General features: G+C 36.7%; 1 protein-coding gene across 11 annotated transcripts in view; it reads left to right on the top strand.

Annotated features, from left to right (window-relative positions):
* Sntg1 (syntrophin, gamma 1) overlaps nucleotides 1-17,461 on the top strand; it is a 941,919-nt gene that overhangs the window by 881,039 nt on the left and 43,419 nt on the right. For all 11 annotated transcript variants that reach the window (XM_006495573.4, XM_017312321.2, XM_006495572.3 and 8 more), the window contains one exon: nucleotides 6,306-6,416. In XM_006495573.4, coding sequence (XP_006495636.1) covers nucleotides 6,306-6,416 — 111 coding nt within the window. The remainder of the gene's footprint in view (nucleotides 1-6,305; nucleotides 6,417-17,461) is intronic.

The following is a 17,461-nucleotide window of genomic DNA, read 5'->3' as shown; positions in this document are numbered from 1 at the left end:
GAGTAACATCTAGGCTATTTCAAGTTCCTGGCTATTATAAAGAGACCTTTGGGTATATGGCTGAGAACGATAGAGCTATATCTTGAGAAAAGTCAATTCCTATCATTCTGAGGAACTGCTACACTGATTTACATAGTCAAGTTGTCAGTTTGCACTCACACCAAGAATGAATGAGTTTTTGCCTTACTCCAAATCCTCACCAGTCTGAGTGTCACTTGTGTTATTGAACTTAGCCATTTTGACAGTTATCTAATGGAATCTCAAAGGAGATTGATGGTTAAGGTTATTGAACACTTATTTAAGTATTTCTCAGTCATTTGAATTTCCTCTTTTAAGAATTCTCCATTTAGACCTGTACTCAATCTGATAAAGGGTTACTATCCAATATATACAAAGAACTTAATAAGTTAGACTCCAGAGAATCAAATAACCCTATTAAAAATGGGGTACAAAGCTAAACAAAGAATTCTCAGCCTAAGAATATTGAATGGCTGAGAAGCACCTAAAGAAATGTTCAACATCCTTAGTCATCAGAGAAATGTAAATCAAAACAACCCTGAGATTCCACCTCACACCAGTCAGAATGGCTAAGATTAGGTGACACTTAGGTGATAGCAGATGCTGGCAAGGTTGAGGAGAAAGAGGAACACTTGTCTATTGCTGGCAGAATTGCAAGCTAGTACAACCACTCTGTAAATCAGTTTGGTTGTTCCTCAGAAAATTGGACATAGTACTACCCGAGGACCCAGCTATACCACTCCTGGGCATATACCTAGAAAATGCTACAACATGTAATAGGGACACATCCTCCACTATGTTCATAGTAGCCTTATTTATAATAGCCAGAAACTGTAAAGAGCCCAAATGTCCTTCAACAGAGGAATGGATATAGAAAATGTGGTACATTTACACAATGGAGTACTACTCAGGTATTAAAAACAATGAATTCATGAAGTTCTTGGGCATACTCTTAATGATATGAATTTTACACTGAACAGGATCAGTGTGAATTTTATGATACAGATTTATCATACTAGATGAAAATGAAGATTATAGCTGGGCAGAGTGGCACATGCCTTTAATCCCAGCACTCAGGAGGCAGAGACAGGAGGCTTTCTGAGTTCAAGGCCAGCCTGGTCTACAAAGTAAGTTCCAGGACAGCCAGAGCTGCACAGAGAAACCCTGTCTCAAAAAAAAAAAAAAAAAAAAAAAAACCAAACCAAGCAAACAACAACAAAACAAAACAAAACAAAAAAAAGAAAGAAAAAGAAAAAAAAGGGAAAATGAGGATTATTTATATATTTTAATGATAATATTAAAATCAAATTAAAATAACAAAATGTAAACATGTATAAAATATGATTTACAAAGTAAGTTTTCTGTGTAGGCTACTTATTCATAGGAAGAAAATCTACTGATTGCTTTTGTTACTATGAGAATATTTTAATAGTGTGATAAACATATGGGATTGGGGAACTTAAAAACAATGCTTTTATTACATAATTTTATGTTTAAATTTCATAAACATTTATTTATTTGGATCACATAATTGGCTTAGCAAACACACATGCTATATTCTAACTACCATATCTTAAATGGGGCCAATGACAAGAAATCTGGAGCCATTATTTAGGTTCAACAATATCTTTAATGAGTATAACCATGATTAACACACTGCAAAAATTCTAATTGGGGGATAATGAGATGTCTCATAAAAATGACAGCCAGTTTTCTCGTTCCTAAGACCCACATAAAGCCTGGCCAATGGACTACCTATAATCCCAGGGCACAGACATACAAACATAGACTCCACAGGGGGAGCTGGCATTTAGACTAGCAAGAATTGGTTAAGTGGGAGGTTCAAAAGAGAGAGGCACTGTATATAAAGTTGGGAGCAATAGAGGAAGATACTAGAGGGCACTTCAGCCCTTCAAATGCACTTGTACACTTGTGCACTCGTACCAATACATGCATACCTACCTACAAACATGATGTAGACATACAAACATTCCACACGTATCCTTGGCTTTTCTTGAAGGTACAAATCAGGGGAAGTGTCTGGATAAGCTTTTCTTTTTTTATTAGATATTTTCTTTATCTACATTTCAAATGTTATCCCCTTTCCTAGTTTCTCCTCTGAAAATCCCCTATCCCCTCCCCCTCCCCCTGCTCCCCAACTCACCTACTCCCATTTCTGGTCCTGGCATTCCCCTATACTGGGGCATAGAAACTTCACAGGACCAAGGCCTCTCCTCCCATTGATGACCGACTAGGCCACCCTCAGCTACAAAACAAACAAACAAACAAACAAACAAACAAACAAACAGACATTCCTCTATTTATTGCAGGACAACATTCTGAAAGGCCCATTGTAAACTAATGAGATTAGATGAATCATTTAAAATTTCTAAGTACAAAAGATCATAGCTTGGTACCTCTGCACACTGTGGAATAATCATTGTTCTTCCAAAAGCCTGAATACCTGTGTTAGAGTCATATCACTGGTATCTACTCCAGTCTTCTCTTCAAAGTAAGCATATGTGGGACATATGTAATGGTACATCATCACTTAAGTTTAGTAAGTTATAAGTTAAATTTTGCTAAGTGAATATTCATACAGATTTTTATTTCTAAAAGTCTTCTGAGGAGAAATGGAAACTCATTTGTTAGAAAAAATTTACTCTGATAGGATTCCAAGCCATACACTCAATAAACAAGTGTCATGAGAATTCTTGAACTTTTCTATAAGAAGGCTGCAGCTGATTTTGAGTTTAAACTTTGATGTCCATAATCATACTGCACATGTGCCTTCATTTTCAAGCACTCCAGATGTTTATGATCATTTTTTACACAGACTTCTGAATTCCAGCTCAGGTGCTTCTGATCACACTACACATGTGCTTTTATGTTTATGCCCATTTGCCTATGATCATGCTACACCCACTCTTTTATGCCCATCCTCAGGTGTCCATGATCATCTTTTACATGTACTTTCATGTTCCAGCTCAGAAACCTGTGATCACACATGTGCTTTCATGTTCATGTATCTATGGTTATGCCTTTATACATGCTTTCAAATTAAACCTCAGCTACCTATACAGTATAAATTGAACAATTGCAAAATATCTTGTGTGTGTTAATGTTTTTAATTTTTTTAAACAGCTGATATATGGGTAAACTCCAGCAAGCATCAATATATGTATTTATAAGTTTGTTAGATATATAATCTCAGGGTCAACTCTAGAACCATTATATCAGATTTAGCATTGGAATCTAGCAAATTAATTATACAAGCCCTCCAGACTATTCTGGTGCTGCTAATTTCTGAAAATCCCAAAATATTACTTTGGATCATAATGCTGGCTGAGTGTTAATGTTTAACGATTTGGAACACTGTGTGTCCACAAGAGCCAATGTCATGACCAGCAACAGTTAGGTTAAAGGTCTTATACAAATATTGTGAAAAGGAACATTTTGTTTGCTGGAGATGAAATGGAGGAAATACTTCTTGAAAAATATACTGTTTTCATTTTTAAAATATGATTATTACGGTAATTCATGGTTAAGGGAAGCAAAGGGTCATTGAGGACTAGGATTCTGCTTCATTGTAAGCTGTACTGATCATTCTTTTAGCTCAAGTGTGGTGCAAAAAAGGCATTTCTCATTTTTTATTATTAAGCAGGAAAAACACAATGTGACGTTTATGGTTAGCTAAAGGAAATATAAGTATGGTAATGGAATACACCTGATATTATGTCTTATCTTTAACAATGTGAAAAGGGTTAAGAATATTCTTCCAAAGCCTTTGCCTTTCTTACAGAGATGATGTTGATATGACACAGCACTCCCTTCATAGTCTTGATTTCAAGTCCACTGACGTGTCATAGTTTAGGCAATCCTTTCTAGAAGAATACCTTTTGGGAAGAAATTCTGCACTCTACTCTGTCCATAGTTAATAGTAAATTCACAGCTTTTTTACAGCTTTGCTACTTAAGTCTCCCTTTTTATTTTGCATAATGTCAGAGAGCAAAGCATATATATGCACAGGTTTAGTACCAAATTTTGTATAAGTTGCACAATTATTGCTAGCCATATAATTATTACTAATACCAAGAGGAAAGGAATCACAAAATGTGATATTCATGTAAGCCATCATGGCCAATAGATATGAGTTGTAGAAACTTTATCTAATTACTTGCATGCAAAGAAAATTTAGTTGATCTTTATGCTACAAGAGAAATCCGAGTCATTAAACCAGTACTTGTCAGGAAATTATCTTTTAACAGTAAATAATCACTGGTTGCATGGTTTTGGAGGATTTTCTCTTTCTTTTTTAATGGATAGCTACTGATTTTTGTCTCAATTGTGTTTTTTTTTAACAAAATAGAATATAATAAAATAAAACAAAGAACATTATCTTTAAGTTAGACAAGTTAAACCAATGTAAGGGGAAAAAACTCTCTACAGGGGACATAAGAAACAGAGACTAACTCATTCACACATAAAGGAATCCTGTAAAAGTACTAAACTGAAAGCTATAACATATACACAGAAGAGCTGGTACAGACATGTGTAAACCCTCTGCTTATTGCTTCAGTCTCTGAGTTTATTTGAGCTTTGCTCAGTTGATTTAGAAAGTTTTGTTCTCCTAGTGTCCTCTATCCCCTCTAGCTCACTTGCATAATAAGAACACAGGTAAAGACACCAGCTCTGCCTTATATTCAATGATTTCTGTAAGTATTCTTTTTAGCAATGATGCCTTGATATCAGTTTTTGGATATAAATCTATAGTCTTGGCAGAAGCATTGGTTTGGGGGGATTTCAATGAGACCCCTTTGGCCAACATCTAAATTGGATCTAACCTAGTTCGAAACTTTGCTAACATGAAGCTTTGGTAACAAGAAATGACCAATTGAAGCTCCATCTTCCTCATTATTTGGAGACTTCATTAGGATCACCTTTATACATTTCAATAAGCTTTTACTGCACTAGGATTCCCTGCTGCCCCTCAAATACCCTTTTAGCTATCTCTACCTGTATTCCCTCACTCATCCCCATCTTCCCTCCTTTAACCCACATGATCCTTCCATTCCTGACCCACCCTCAGCACCATATCTATTGTATTTTCCCCTCCAATGGAGATCTATCCCATTCCTTTTCTCGGTGACTAACCTTTTGGGACAACAGATTGCATTAATGGCTAATTTTCACACATAAGCGAATACATATCATAAGGTCTGGTTGCCACACTAAAGATGATTTTTTTTTTGTAGTTCCAGTCACTTGACTGCAAATTTCAATATGTCCTTTTTTGTTTGTTTGTTTGTTTGTTTTTCGAGACAGGGTTTCTCTGTATAGCCCTGGTTATCCTGGAACTCACTTTGTAGACCAGACTGGCTTCAAATTCAGAAATCTGCCTGCCTCTGCCTCCTGAGTTCTGGGATTAAAGGCGTGTGCCATCACACCCAGGAATAAGTCCTTTTTTAAAGAGCTGAGTAATGTGTCAGTGTGTAAGTTTAATCACATGTTCCTTACCCACTCTTTTTTTTCAGAAACATTTTATTGTTTGTAGTTTCTGGCTATTATGAATAGAGTAGCAATGAACATGTTTGATCAGTTGTCCTTGTGGTATAATGAAGCATTTTTTGGGTATATGCCTAATAGTGGTACAGCTAGATATTGAGGTGGATTGATTCCCAATTCTCCAAGGAACCACCAAAAATGGCTGTTCTTGTGTTCACTCCCACCAGCAATATCGGAGTGTTCCTCTAACTCCCCTTGTAAGATTAATTTTTCTGTTAAAGTGAACTAACTAGTTATTAGAAAAATAAGCAGAATTTATATAAAATATTGACTGTATGCTTCATATTAATATATATGTGTGTATATACTTTGTTACAAATGAATGTTTACTCACTTCTTGTTATGTACTCATAGGTTTACCCTTGAAACTTTTACTAATCTTATTGTCTCAAGATCAATATAAGGCAATCATAATGCACAGAGATTTTTACCAGGGACAGTTTTCATTTTGTTGGGGATGAAAAAGTACTAGGTAGTACTACTGAAGAATCTGCTTAAACAAGTTATAACTTTGAGAAATGTTGGTGGCACCTGCTACGTATGTTAAAGGATACACTGAACTTTGAAAGATAGCCTTTGATGGATACATTTTCATTTACATGTTGGTGTTGGGGCACATTATTAAATAAGATTAACTTTTATATTTAAACTGCATAATTTCTTGACTTGAATGCAGACATTTAATTTTATGACTTATGTGTCCCATTTCTATCTCCTTTTAGGCTGTACTTTGGAGGTATAAATTTTCTCAGCTTAAAGGCTCATCAGATGACGGCAAAAGCAAAATCAAATTTCTGTTTCAGAATCCAGATACGAAACAGATTGAAGCAAAGGTAAACACAAGAAACCTCCATATAATACATCTCCAATTATGTCAGTGTCACTAAGACTCAATGGGGAGAAATTTCCAGATTAAGCAATGCAGATGTTCTTTGCTTACTTTGAAATATTCCTGTGATCCTCAAGTACTTTTACTTTAAGGCTAGCAACAGATTTTCATTGAAAGGCATTACTCCAGAAAAATTATATTCAACTGATTCTGTTCTGAGTCTTAATCTTGTATGAACTACAATTGTGTGTGACTAAAATAACATACTAAAAGCTGAAGGGGCCATATTGCAGGTTCTCCATTTTAAAATACGTTTAAAAACTATCTGCTTCATAGTCATTCATCAATTTTAAATTTTAAAATTTAAATGTAAATGGTTTTAAACTTCTGAGTACAAATTCTGAAAAATGATTTTAATGATATCTTGAGTAATAGCTATGTAATTATTACTGAAAGAAAATGAATTACTGAATAACTTTCCATATTGATTTATATAGTATTTCAGCATTTAGGAATATGTTAAGTATGTTGTTAACTCAATAGAAGTTTAAAACCATTTACATTTAAAAGTATTTATACTACAAAAATTAGAAATACAACTTATTTCCATTACCCTATCATGAGTTTACAGAAGCACTTCTTGAGTTTAATTAAATTATAAAAAATATTATTCCTCTGTAGATGAAAGAATAAATAAATAACAAAATGAAAATTTAATCCTGTGACATAGAAACTCAATGCTCATTTTTGTCTATGAAATAAAATCACCACAATTTATTTTTTAAACAATTATCTAAATTCAGGGTTATTCTTAGCCTGTCTTTCAAAGTTTTCCTGAACTTGGCTGTATGCAGTCTCTTACATTCTGATCAGAAGCAATCCTTTTAACTTGCTTTGCTTTTAACCTGTGACACTACTTGTCTTATATATATTTTCATGACATTTTTCAATATTTTCTCTCTTATGTTTGCATAGTTTTTGAGAGCTCTCTCCTTCATTTATATTTGTCTCAGTTAAAGTAACTGTGGTCTTCTCTGCCATGTATGTATTCCTTTTCTTTCACATCTCCCAAAGAATGAATGTAACCACATTCATGTATAACATTTGATTTTTTTTTTTTTTTGAGACAGGGTTTCTGTATAGCTAGCCCTGGAACTCACTTTGTAGACCAGGCTGGCCTCGAACTCAGAAATCTGCCTGCCTCAGCCTCCGGAGTGCTGGGATTAAAGGTGTGCGTCACCACTCCCGGCTACATTTGATTTTTTATTAAATATTTTCTTTATTTACATTTCAAACGTTATCCTCTTTTCTAGTTTCCCCTCTGAAAATCACCTATTCCCCCCCACCTCCGAGCCCCAACACACCCACTCCTGCTTCCTGGACCTGCATTCCCCTATACTAGGACATACAACCTTCACATAACCAAGGGCCTCTTCTCCCATTGATAACCAACTACACCATTCTCTGCTACATGTGCATCTAGAGACATGAGTCCCACCATGTGTTTTCTTTAATTGGTGGTTTAGTCCAAGAGAGCTCTGGGGTTACTGGTAAGTTCATATTGTAGTTCCTCCTATGGGGCTGCAAACCCATTTAGCTCCTAGGGTACATTATCTAGTTCCTTCATTGGGAACCCTATGCTTCACCCAATGGATGGCTGTGTGCATAAACTTCTGTATTTGTCAGGCACTGGCAGAGATTCTCAAAAGTCAGTATTATCAGGCTCCTGTCAGCTAGTTCTTGTTGGCATCCACAATAGTGTCTGGGTTTGGTGGTTGTTTATGGGATGGATCCCAGGAGGGGCAGCCTTTGGACTTTCATTCCATCAGTCTCTACTCTGAACTTTGTCTCTGTAACTCCTTCCATGGGAATTTTGTTCACCATTCTAAGAAGGAACAAAGTATCCACCCTTTGGACTTCTTGAGTTTCATGTGTTTTGCAAATTGTATCTTGGGTATTCTTAACTTCTGGGATAATATTCACTTATCAGTGAGTGCATATCATATGTGTTCTTTTGTAATCCAGATCCATGCATTTGTCTAAAAATTTCATAAATTCATTGTTTTTAATAGCTTAGCAGTACTCCATTGTGTAAATGTACCATATTTTCTGCATCCATTCCTCTGTTGAAGGATATCTGGGTTCTTTCCAGCTTCTGTCTATTATAAATAAGGCTGCTATGAACATAGTTGAGCATGTGTCCTTATTAAAAGTTGGAACATCTTCTGAGTATATGCCCAGGTATTGCTGGATCTTCCATAGTATTATGTACAATTTTCTGAGGAACTGCCAAAATGATTTCCAGAGTGGCTGTACCACCTTGCAATCCTTCCAGGAATGGAGGAGTATTTCTCTTTCTCCACATTCTTGCCAGCATTTGCTGTCACCTGAAATTTTTATCTTAGCCATTCTGACTGGTGTGAGATGGAATCTCAGAGTTGTTTTGATTTGCATTTCCCTGATGATTAAGGATGTTGGAAAATCTTTAAGTGCTTCTCAGCCATTCTGTATTCCTCAGTTAAAAATTCTTTGTTTAGCTTTGTACCGGATTTTTAAATAGAGTTATTTGGTTCTCTGGAGTCTAAATTCTTGAGTTATTTGTATATATTGGATATTAACCCCCTATCAGACTTAGGATTGGTAAAGATCTTTTTCCAATCTGTTGGTTGCCTTTTTGTCTTGTTGACAGTGTCCTTTGCCTCACAGAAGATTTGCAATTTTATGAGGTCCCATTTGTTGATTCTAAATCTTACAGCACAAGCCATTGGTGTTCTGTTCAGGAATTATTCTCCTGTGCCCATATGTTCCAGGCTCTTCCTCACTTACTTTTCTATATGTTTCAGTGTCTATAGTCTTATGTGGATTTCCTTGATCCACTTAGACTTGAGCTTTGGAAAAGGAGATAAGAATGGATCAATTCACATTCTTCTACATGATAACTGCCAGTTGAGCCAGCACCATTTGTTGAAAATGCTCTCTTTTTTTCCACTGAATGGTTTTAGCTCCCTTGTCAAAGATATAGTAACCATAGGTGTGTGGGTACATTTCTGGGTCTTCTCTTACTAGCGTTCTCACGCCCGGCCAGGAAGAACACAGCAAACCAGAATCTTCTGCGGCAAAACTTTATTGCTTACATCTTCAGGAGCAGGAGTGCAAAAACCCCAAACCCCAAAAACGAAAGCCCCCTTCTTACATCTTTAGGAGCCAGAGCTCCGGCGCGCTCGCTCTATTGTTTACATCTTTAGGCAGCGAGCGAGCGCAGGGCGCGCAGAGCCAGAGAGATGCCAGCGAGAGAGAATGGCGGAAACCCGTCCCCTTTTTTAGGAGCGTTATATTTCGCCTAGGACGCATCACTCCCTGATTGGCTGTAGCCCATGGCCGAGCTGACGTTCACGGGAAAGGCAGAGTACAAGTAGTCGTAAAATACCCTTGGCACATGCGCAGATTATTTGTTTACCACTTAGAACACAGGATGTCAGCGCCATCTTGTGACGGCGAATGTGGGGGCGGCTCCCAACAGTCTTCGATTCTATTCCATTGATCTATCTGTCTGTCACTGTACCAGTAACATGCAGGTTTTATCACAATTGTTCTGTAATACAGCTTGAGGTCAGGGATGGTGATTCCACCACAGGTCCTTTTATTGTTGAGAAGAGTTTTTGCTATCCTAAGTTTTTTTGTCATTCCATTCGAATTGGCAAATTTCCCTTTGTAACTATATGAAGAACTGAGCTGGAATTTTGATGGGGATTGCATTAAATCTGTAGATTGCTTTCGGCAAGATAGCCATTTTTACTGTATTAATCCTGCCAATTCATAAGCATGGGAGATCTTTCCTTCTTCTGAGATCTTTGATTTCTTTCTTCACAGACTTGAACTTCTTATCATACAGATCTTTCACTTCCTTAGTTATAGTTATACCAAGGTATTTTATATTATTTGTGACTATTTTGAAGGATGTTGTTTCCCTAATTACTTCTTCAGTCTGTTTATCCTTTGTATAGAGAAAGGCCACTGATTTGTTTGTGTCAATTTTATATCTAGCTACTCCACTGAAGTTGTTTATCAGGTATAAGAGTACTCTGGTGGAATTCTTGGGGTCAGTTATGTACATATCATCTGCAAATAGTGATATTTCGACCTCTTCCTTTCCAATTTGTATTTCTTTGATCTTCTTCTGTTGTCTAATTGCTCTGGCTAGTAGTTCAAGTACTATACAGAATAGGTAGGGAAAGAGTGGGCAGCCTTTTCTAGTCCCTGATATAAGTGGGATTGTTTCACATTTCTGTCCATTTAGTTTGATGTTGGCTACTGGTTTGCTGTATATTTCTTTTATGATGTTTAGTTATGGGCCTTGGATTCCTGATCTTTCCAAGACTTTTATCATGAACAGATGTTGGATTTTGTCAAATGCTTTCTGAGCATCTAATGAGATGATCATATAGTTTTTGCATTTCAGTTTGTTTATATAGTAGATTATGTTGATGTATTTCCATATATTAAATCATCCTTGCATCTCTGGGATGAAGACTACTTGGTCATGATGAGTGATCATTTTGATGTGTTCCTGGATTCAATTTGTAAGTATTTTATTGAATATTATTGCATTGATATTCATGAGGGAAATTGGTCTGAGGTTCTTTTTCTTTGTTGGGTCTTTCTGTGGTTTTGGTATCAGAGTAATTGAGGCTTCATAGAAGAAATTGGGTAGAGTACCCTCTGTTTCTATTTTGTGGAATAGTTTGAGTAGTATTTAGTATTAGGTCTTCTTTGAAGGTCTGACAGAAGTCTGTAGCAAACCCATCTGGTCCTAGCCTTTTTAGGTTGGTAGATGATGAATGACTGCTTGCATTGCTTTAGGGGATATGAATCTATTTAGATTATTTATCTGTTCCAGATTTAAATTTGGTATGTCATATCTGTCTAGAAAATTGTCCATTTCATCCAAATTTTCCAGTTTTATTTATTATAGGCTTTTGTAGTAGTGTCTGATGTTTTTGTTTTTGTTTTTTTGTTTTTTGTTTTTTGTTTGGATTTCCTCAGATTCTGTTTTTATGTCTCCCTTTTCATTTCTGAGTGTTTTAATTAAGGTACTGTCCCTGTGCCCTCTAGTTAGTCTGGCTAAGGGTTTATCTATCTTGTTGATTTTCTCAAAGAACCAGCTACTGGTTTGGTTGACTCTTTGTATAATTCTTTTTGTTTCTACTTGTTTGCCCTGAGTTTATTTTCTGAAATCTACTCCTATTCAGTGAATTTGCTTCCTTTTGTTGTAGAGCTTTTAGGTGTGCTGTCAAGCTGCCCGTGTATGCTCTTTTCTGATTCTTTTTGGAGACATTCAGACCGATGAGTTTTCTTCTTAGGACTGCTTTCATTGTCACCCATAAGTTTGGGTATATTGTAGCTTCATTTTCATTAACCTCTAAAGAGTCTGTCATTTTTTTTTCTTTATTTCTTCCTTGACCAAGTTATCATTGAATAGAGTGTTGTTCAGCTTCCATGTTTGTATGGGCTTTCTATTATTTATGTTGTTATTGAAGATCAGCCTTTGTCTGCGGTGATCTGGCAAGATGCATGAGATTCTTTCAATCTTCTTGTATATTTTAAGGCCTGTTTTGTGACTGATTATATGTCCAATTTTGGAGAAGGTACAATGAGGTGCTGAGAAGAATAAAAAGTTCTGTAAGTATCTGTTAAAACCATTTGTTTCATAACTTGTGTTATTTTAACCGTGTTTCTGTTTCCAGGATCTATCCATTGCTGAGAGTGGGGAATTGAAATCTCCCTCAGTTATGTTGTGGGAATCCAATGTGTGTTTTGAGTTTTATCATGTTTCTTTAATGAATGTGGATGTCCTTGTATTTGGAGCATAGATGTTCAGAATTAAGAGTTCATCTTGGTAGATTTTACCTTTGATGTGTATGAGGTACCCCTCCTTGTCTTTTCTGTTAACTTTAGTTTTAAAGTTGATTTTATTCGATATTAGAATCGCTACTCCTACATGTTTCTTGGGACCATTTGCTTGGAAAATTGTTTCCAGCCTTTTACTGAGGTAGTATATGTCTTTGTCCCTGAGTTGGGTTTCCTGCATGCAGCAAAATATTGGGTCCTGTTTCTGTAGCCAGTCTGTTAGTCTATGATGTTTTATTGGAGAATTAAGTCCATTGATATTAAGAGATAATAAGGAAATATAATTGTTGCTTCCTGTTATTTTTGTTGTTAGAGTTGGGATTCTGTTCATGAGGCTATCTTCTTTTTGGTTTGTTGATAGATTACTTTCTGGCTTTTTTTAGGGCAGAGTTTCCCTCTTTGTGTTGGAGTTTTCCCTTTATTTTTGTTTGAAGGGCTGGATTCATGGAAAGATATTGTGTAAATTGGTTTTGTCTTGGAAAACTTTGGTTTCTCCATCTATGGTAATTGAGAGTTTTGCTGGGTATAGTATCTTGGGCTGGCATATCTGTTCTCTTAGGGTCTGTATGACTTTGGATTTCATAGTCTCTGGTGAGAAGTCTGGTGTAAATTTGGTATGGCTGAATTTATAAGTTGCTTGACCTTTTCCCCTTACTTCTTTTAATATTCTATATTTTTTTTTTTTAGTGAATTTGTGTTTTGATTATTATGTGTTGGAAGTAATTTCTTTTCTGGTCCAGTCTATTTGGAGTTCTTTAGGCTTCATGTATGTTCATGTATGTTCTTTCTTTAGGTTAGGGAAGTTTTCTTCTATAATCGTGTTAAAGATATTTACTGGACCTTTAAATTGAAAATCTTTTTTTCTCATCTATACCTATTATCCTTAAGTTTGGTCTTCTCATTGTGTCCTGGATTTCCTGAATGTTTTGAGTTAGGATCATTTTGCATTTTGCATTTTCTTTAATTGTTGTGTCCATGTTTTCTATGATATCTTCTGCACCTGAGACTCTCCTCTGCTATCTTTTGTATTCTGTTGGTGATGCTGGTGTCTATGGCTCTTGATTTCTTTCCTAGGATTTCTAACTCCAGAGTTGTTTCCCTTTGTGATTTCTTTATTGTTTCTACTTCCATTTTTAGATCCTGGATGGATTTGTTCATTCCTTCACCTGTTTGATTGCGTTTTCCTGTAATTCTTTTAAGGATTTTTGTGTTTCTTCTTTAAGGGTTTCTACCTGGTTACCTGTGTTCTCATGTAATCATTTAAGGGATTTCTGTGTTTCCTCTTTAAGGGCTTCTACCTTTTTAGCTGTGTTCTCCTTTATTTCTTTAATGGAGTTATTAATGTCCTTCTTAAAATCCTCTACCAGCATCATGAGACACGACTTTAAATCTGAATCTTGTTTATCTGGTGTGCTGAGTATCCAGGACTTGCTGCGGTAGGTGTACTGGGTTCTGATGATGCCAAGTAGTTTTGGTTTCTGTTGGTAAGATTCTTGTATTTGCCTTTTGCCATCTGGCAAACTCTGGTGTTAGATGTTCTTGCTGTCTCTGGCTGGAGCTTGATCCTCCTGTGAGTTGTAAGCCTGTGTCAGCACTCCTGGGAGACTAGCTCTCTCCTGGCAAGACCAGTGCACAGAGGTCTATGGAACACTCCTACCTCCTTGCTTCAGAAGTAGGCCATTAGGACCCTGTCCCAGCTGTTCTGCTTCTCGAGTCTCTGCACTCCTGAATGGACCTGCCTTAAAGAGTCATCTGAGAGAAAATGGAGATCACTCCTGAGTCTGGGGGTTAGAGCACAGCATTAGATATTTTTTTTGTTTGTTTGTTTGGGTTTTTTGTTTGTTTGTTTGTTTTTGTTTTTGTTTCCGAGACAGGGTTTCTCTGTATAGCCCTGGCTGTCCTGGAACTCACTTTGTAGACTAGGCTGGCCTCGAACTCAGAAATCCTCCTGCCTCTGCCTCCCAAGTGCTGGGATTAAAGGCCTGGGGCACCATCACCTAGCACCATTTGATTTTTATCAGGTTGGAAAATGTCTCATTTGCTGACTTTTCTTCAGACCTATATTTTTCAGACCCTTACTCTGAGGTACCCTCTTCCCTGCATAATCCTCACCTTTGTTTCTTGCTGTCTTTTTTTCTTAGATGCCAGTGACACACCATTGAACTGAAAGTTATAATAATCTTTACAGTAATTTTTATTGTTTCTATAAAATGCATATTAATATAAAAATATTAATAAGAGCTTTATCTGTATTTCTTAAGCTTTTAAAGCACAGTTTATATTCTAATGTGAGTGAGTTTTTGATAGCTGTATAATATTTGATTTTTATTTGTTAATTTCTACAACTTTATTTTTTTATAAAATTTATTTTTTTAATTAGGTATTTTTTCATTTACATTTCAAATGCTATCCCAAAAGTCCCCCAGACTCCCCCCCGCCAACTCCCCTACCCACAGACTCCCAATTCTTGGCCCTGGTATTTCCCCATAATGAGGCATATAAAGTTTGCAAGACCAAGGGGCCTCTCTTCCCAATGATGACTGACTAGGCTATCTACTGATACATATGCAGCTAGAGACATGAGCTTCAGGAGTACTGGTTAGTTCATATTGTTGTTCCACCTATAGGGTTGCAGAACCCTTTAGCTCCTTGGGAGCATTCTCTAGCTCCTCCATTGGGGCCCTGTGTTCCATCTAATAGCTGACTGTGAGCATCCACTTCTGTGTTTGGCAGGCCCCAGCATAGCCTCACAATAGACAGCTATATCAGGGTCCTTTCAGCAAAATCTTGCTGGTGTATGCAATGCTGTCAGCGTTTAGAGGCTGATTATGGCATGGATCCCCAGGGGTGGCAATCTCTAGATAGTCCATCCTTTCATCTCAGCTCCAAACTTTGTCTCTGTAACTCCTTCCATGGGTGTTTTTGTTCCCAATTCTAAGAAGGGGCAAAGTATCCACATTTTGATCTTCGTTCTTCTTCAGGTTCATGTTTTGCAAATTGTATCATGTATCTTGGGTATTCTAAGTTTCTGGGCTAATATCCACTTATCAGTGAGTATATATCATGTAAGTTCTTTTGTGATTGGGTTACCTCACTCAGGATGATGCCCTACAGGTCCATCCATTATCCTAGGAATTTCATAAATTCATTCTTTTTAACAGCAGAGTAGTACTCCATTGTATAAATGTATCAATTTTCTGTATCCTTTCCTCTGTTGAGGGACATCTGGGTTCTTTCCAGCTTCTCGCTATTATAAATAAGGCTACTATGAACATAGTGGAGCATGTGTCCTTCTTACCAGTTGGAACATCTTCTGGATATATGCCCAGGAGTGGTATTGCGGGATCTTCTGGTAGTACTATGTCCAATTTTCTGAGGAACCTCCAGATTGATTTCCAGAGTGGTTGTACAAGCTTGCAATCCCACCAACAATGGAGAAGTGTTCCTCTTTCTCCATATCCTCACCAGCATCTGCTGTCACCTGATTTTTTTTTTTTCTTAGCCATTCTGACTGGTGTGAGGTCGAATCTCAGGGTTGTTTTGATTTGCATTTCCCTGGTGATTAAGGATGCAGAACATTTTTTCAGGTGCTTCTCAGCAATTCGGTATTTCTCAGGTGAGAATTCTTTGTTTAGCTCTGAGCCCCATTTTTTTTTAATGGGGTATTTCATTTTCTGGAGTCCAACTTCTTGAATTTTTATATATATTGGATATTAGTCCCCTGATTTAGGATTGGTAAAGATACTTTACCAATCTGTTGGTAGCCTTTTTGTCTTATTGAGAGTGTCTTCTACATTACAGAACCTGTGTAATTTTATGAGGTCCCATTTGTCAATTCTCGATATTACAGCACAAGCCATTTTTCCTCTGTGCCCATATCTTTGAGGCTTTTCCCCAATTTCTCCTCTATAAAAGTTTCACTGTCTCTGGTTTAATGTGGATTTCCTTGATCCACTTAGATTTGACATTAGTACAAGGAGATAGGAATGGATCAATTTGCATTCTTCTTCATAATAACCTGCAGTTTTGCCAGCATCATTTGTTGAAAATGCTGTCTTTTTTCCACTGGATGGTTTTAGCTCCCTTGTCGAAGATCAAGTGACCATAGGTGTGTGGGTTAATTTCTGGGTCTTCATTTCTATTTCATTGGTCTACTTGTCTGTCGCTATATTATTACCCTGCAGTTTTTATCACAATTGCTCTGTAGTACAGCTTTAGGTCAGGCATGGTGATTCTACTAGAAGTTCTTTTATAATTGAGAAGAATTTTTGCTATCCTAGGTTTTTTTGTTAATCCAGATGAATTTGCAAATTGTTCTTTCTAATTCGTTGAAGAATTGAGTTGGAATTTTGATGGGGATTACATTGAATCTGTAGATTGCTTTTGGCAAGATAGCCATTTTTACAATGTTGATCCTGCCAGTCCATGAGCATGGGAGATCTTTCTGTCTTCTGAGATCTTCTTTAATTTCTTCCTTCAGAGACTTGAAGTTCTTATCATACAGTTCTTTCACTTCCTTAGTTAGATCCACACCAAGGTATTTTATATTATTTGTGACTATTGTGAAGGGAGTTGTTTCCCTAATTTCATTCTCAGCCTATTTATCCTTTGTGTAGAAAAAGGCCATTGACTTGTTTGAGTTAATTTTATATCCAGCTACTTCACTGAAGCTGCTTATCAGGTTGAGCAGTTATCAGGTGGAATATTTAGGGTACTTATATATACCATCATAACATCTGCAAAAAGTGATTTTTGACTTCTTCTTTCCCAATTTGTATCCCCTTGATCTCCTTTTGTTGTTGAATTGCTCTGGCTAGGATTTCAGGTAATATGTTGAATAGCTAGGGAGAAAATGGGCAGCCTTCTCTAGTCTCTGATTTTAGTGGGATTGCTTCCAGCTTCTCACCATTTAACTTGATGTTGGCTACTGGTTTGCTGTAGATTGTTTTTATCATGTTTAGTTATGGGCCTTGAATTCCTGATATTTCCAAGACTTTTATCATGAATGGGTGTTGGATTTTGTCAAATGCTTACTCAGCATCTAAGGAGATGATCATGTGGTTTTATCTTTGAATTTGTTTATGAAGTGTTTTACATTGATGGATTTCCATATATTAAACCATCCCTGCATCTCTGGAATGA

Source organism: Mus musculus, chromosome 1 (assembly GCF_000001635.26).
Source record: "Mus musculus strain C57BL/6J chromosome 1, GRCm38.p6 C57BL/6J".
NCBI lineage: Eukaryota > Metazoa > Chordata > Mammalia > Rodentia > Muridae > Mus > Mus musculus.
The sequence above is the reverse complement of the archived record's forward strand: the minus strand, read 5'-3'. Positions and strand labels throughout refer to the sequence as shown.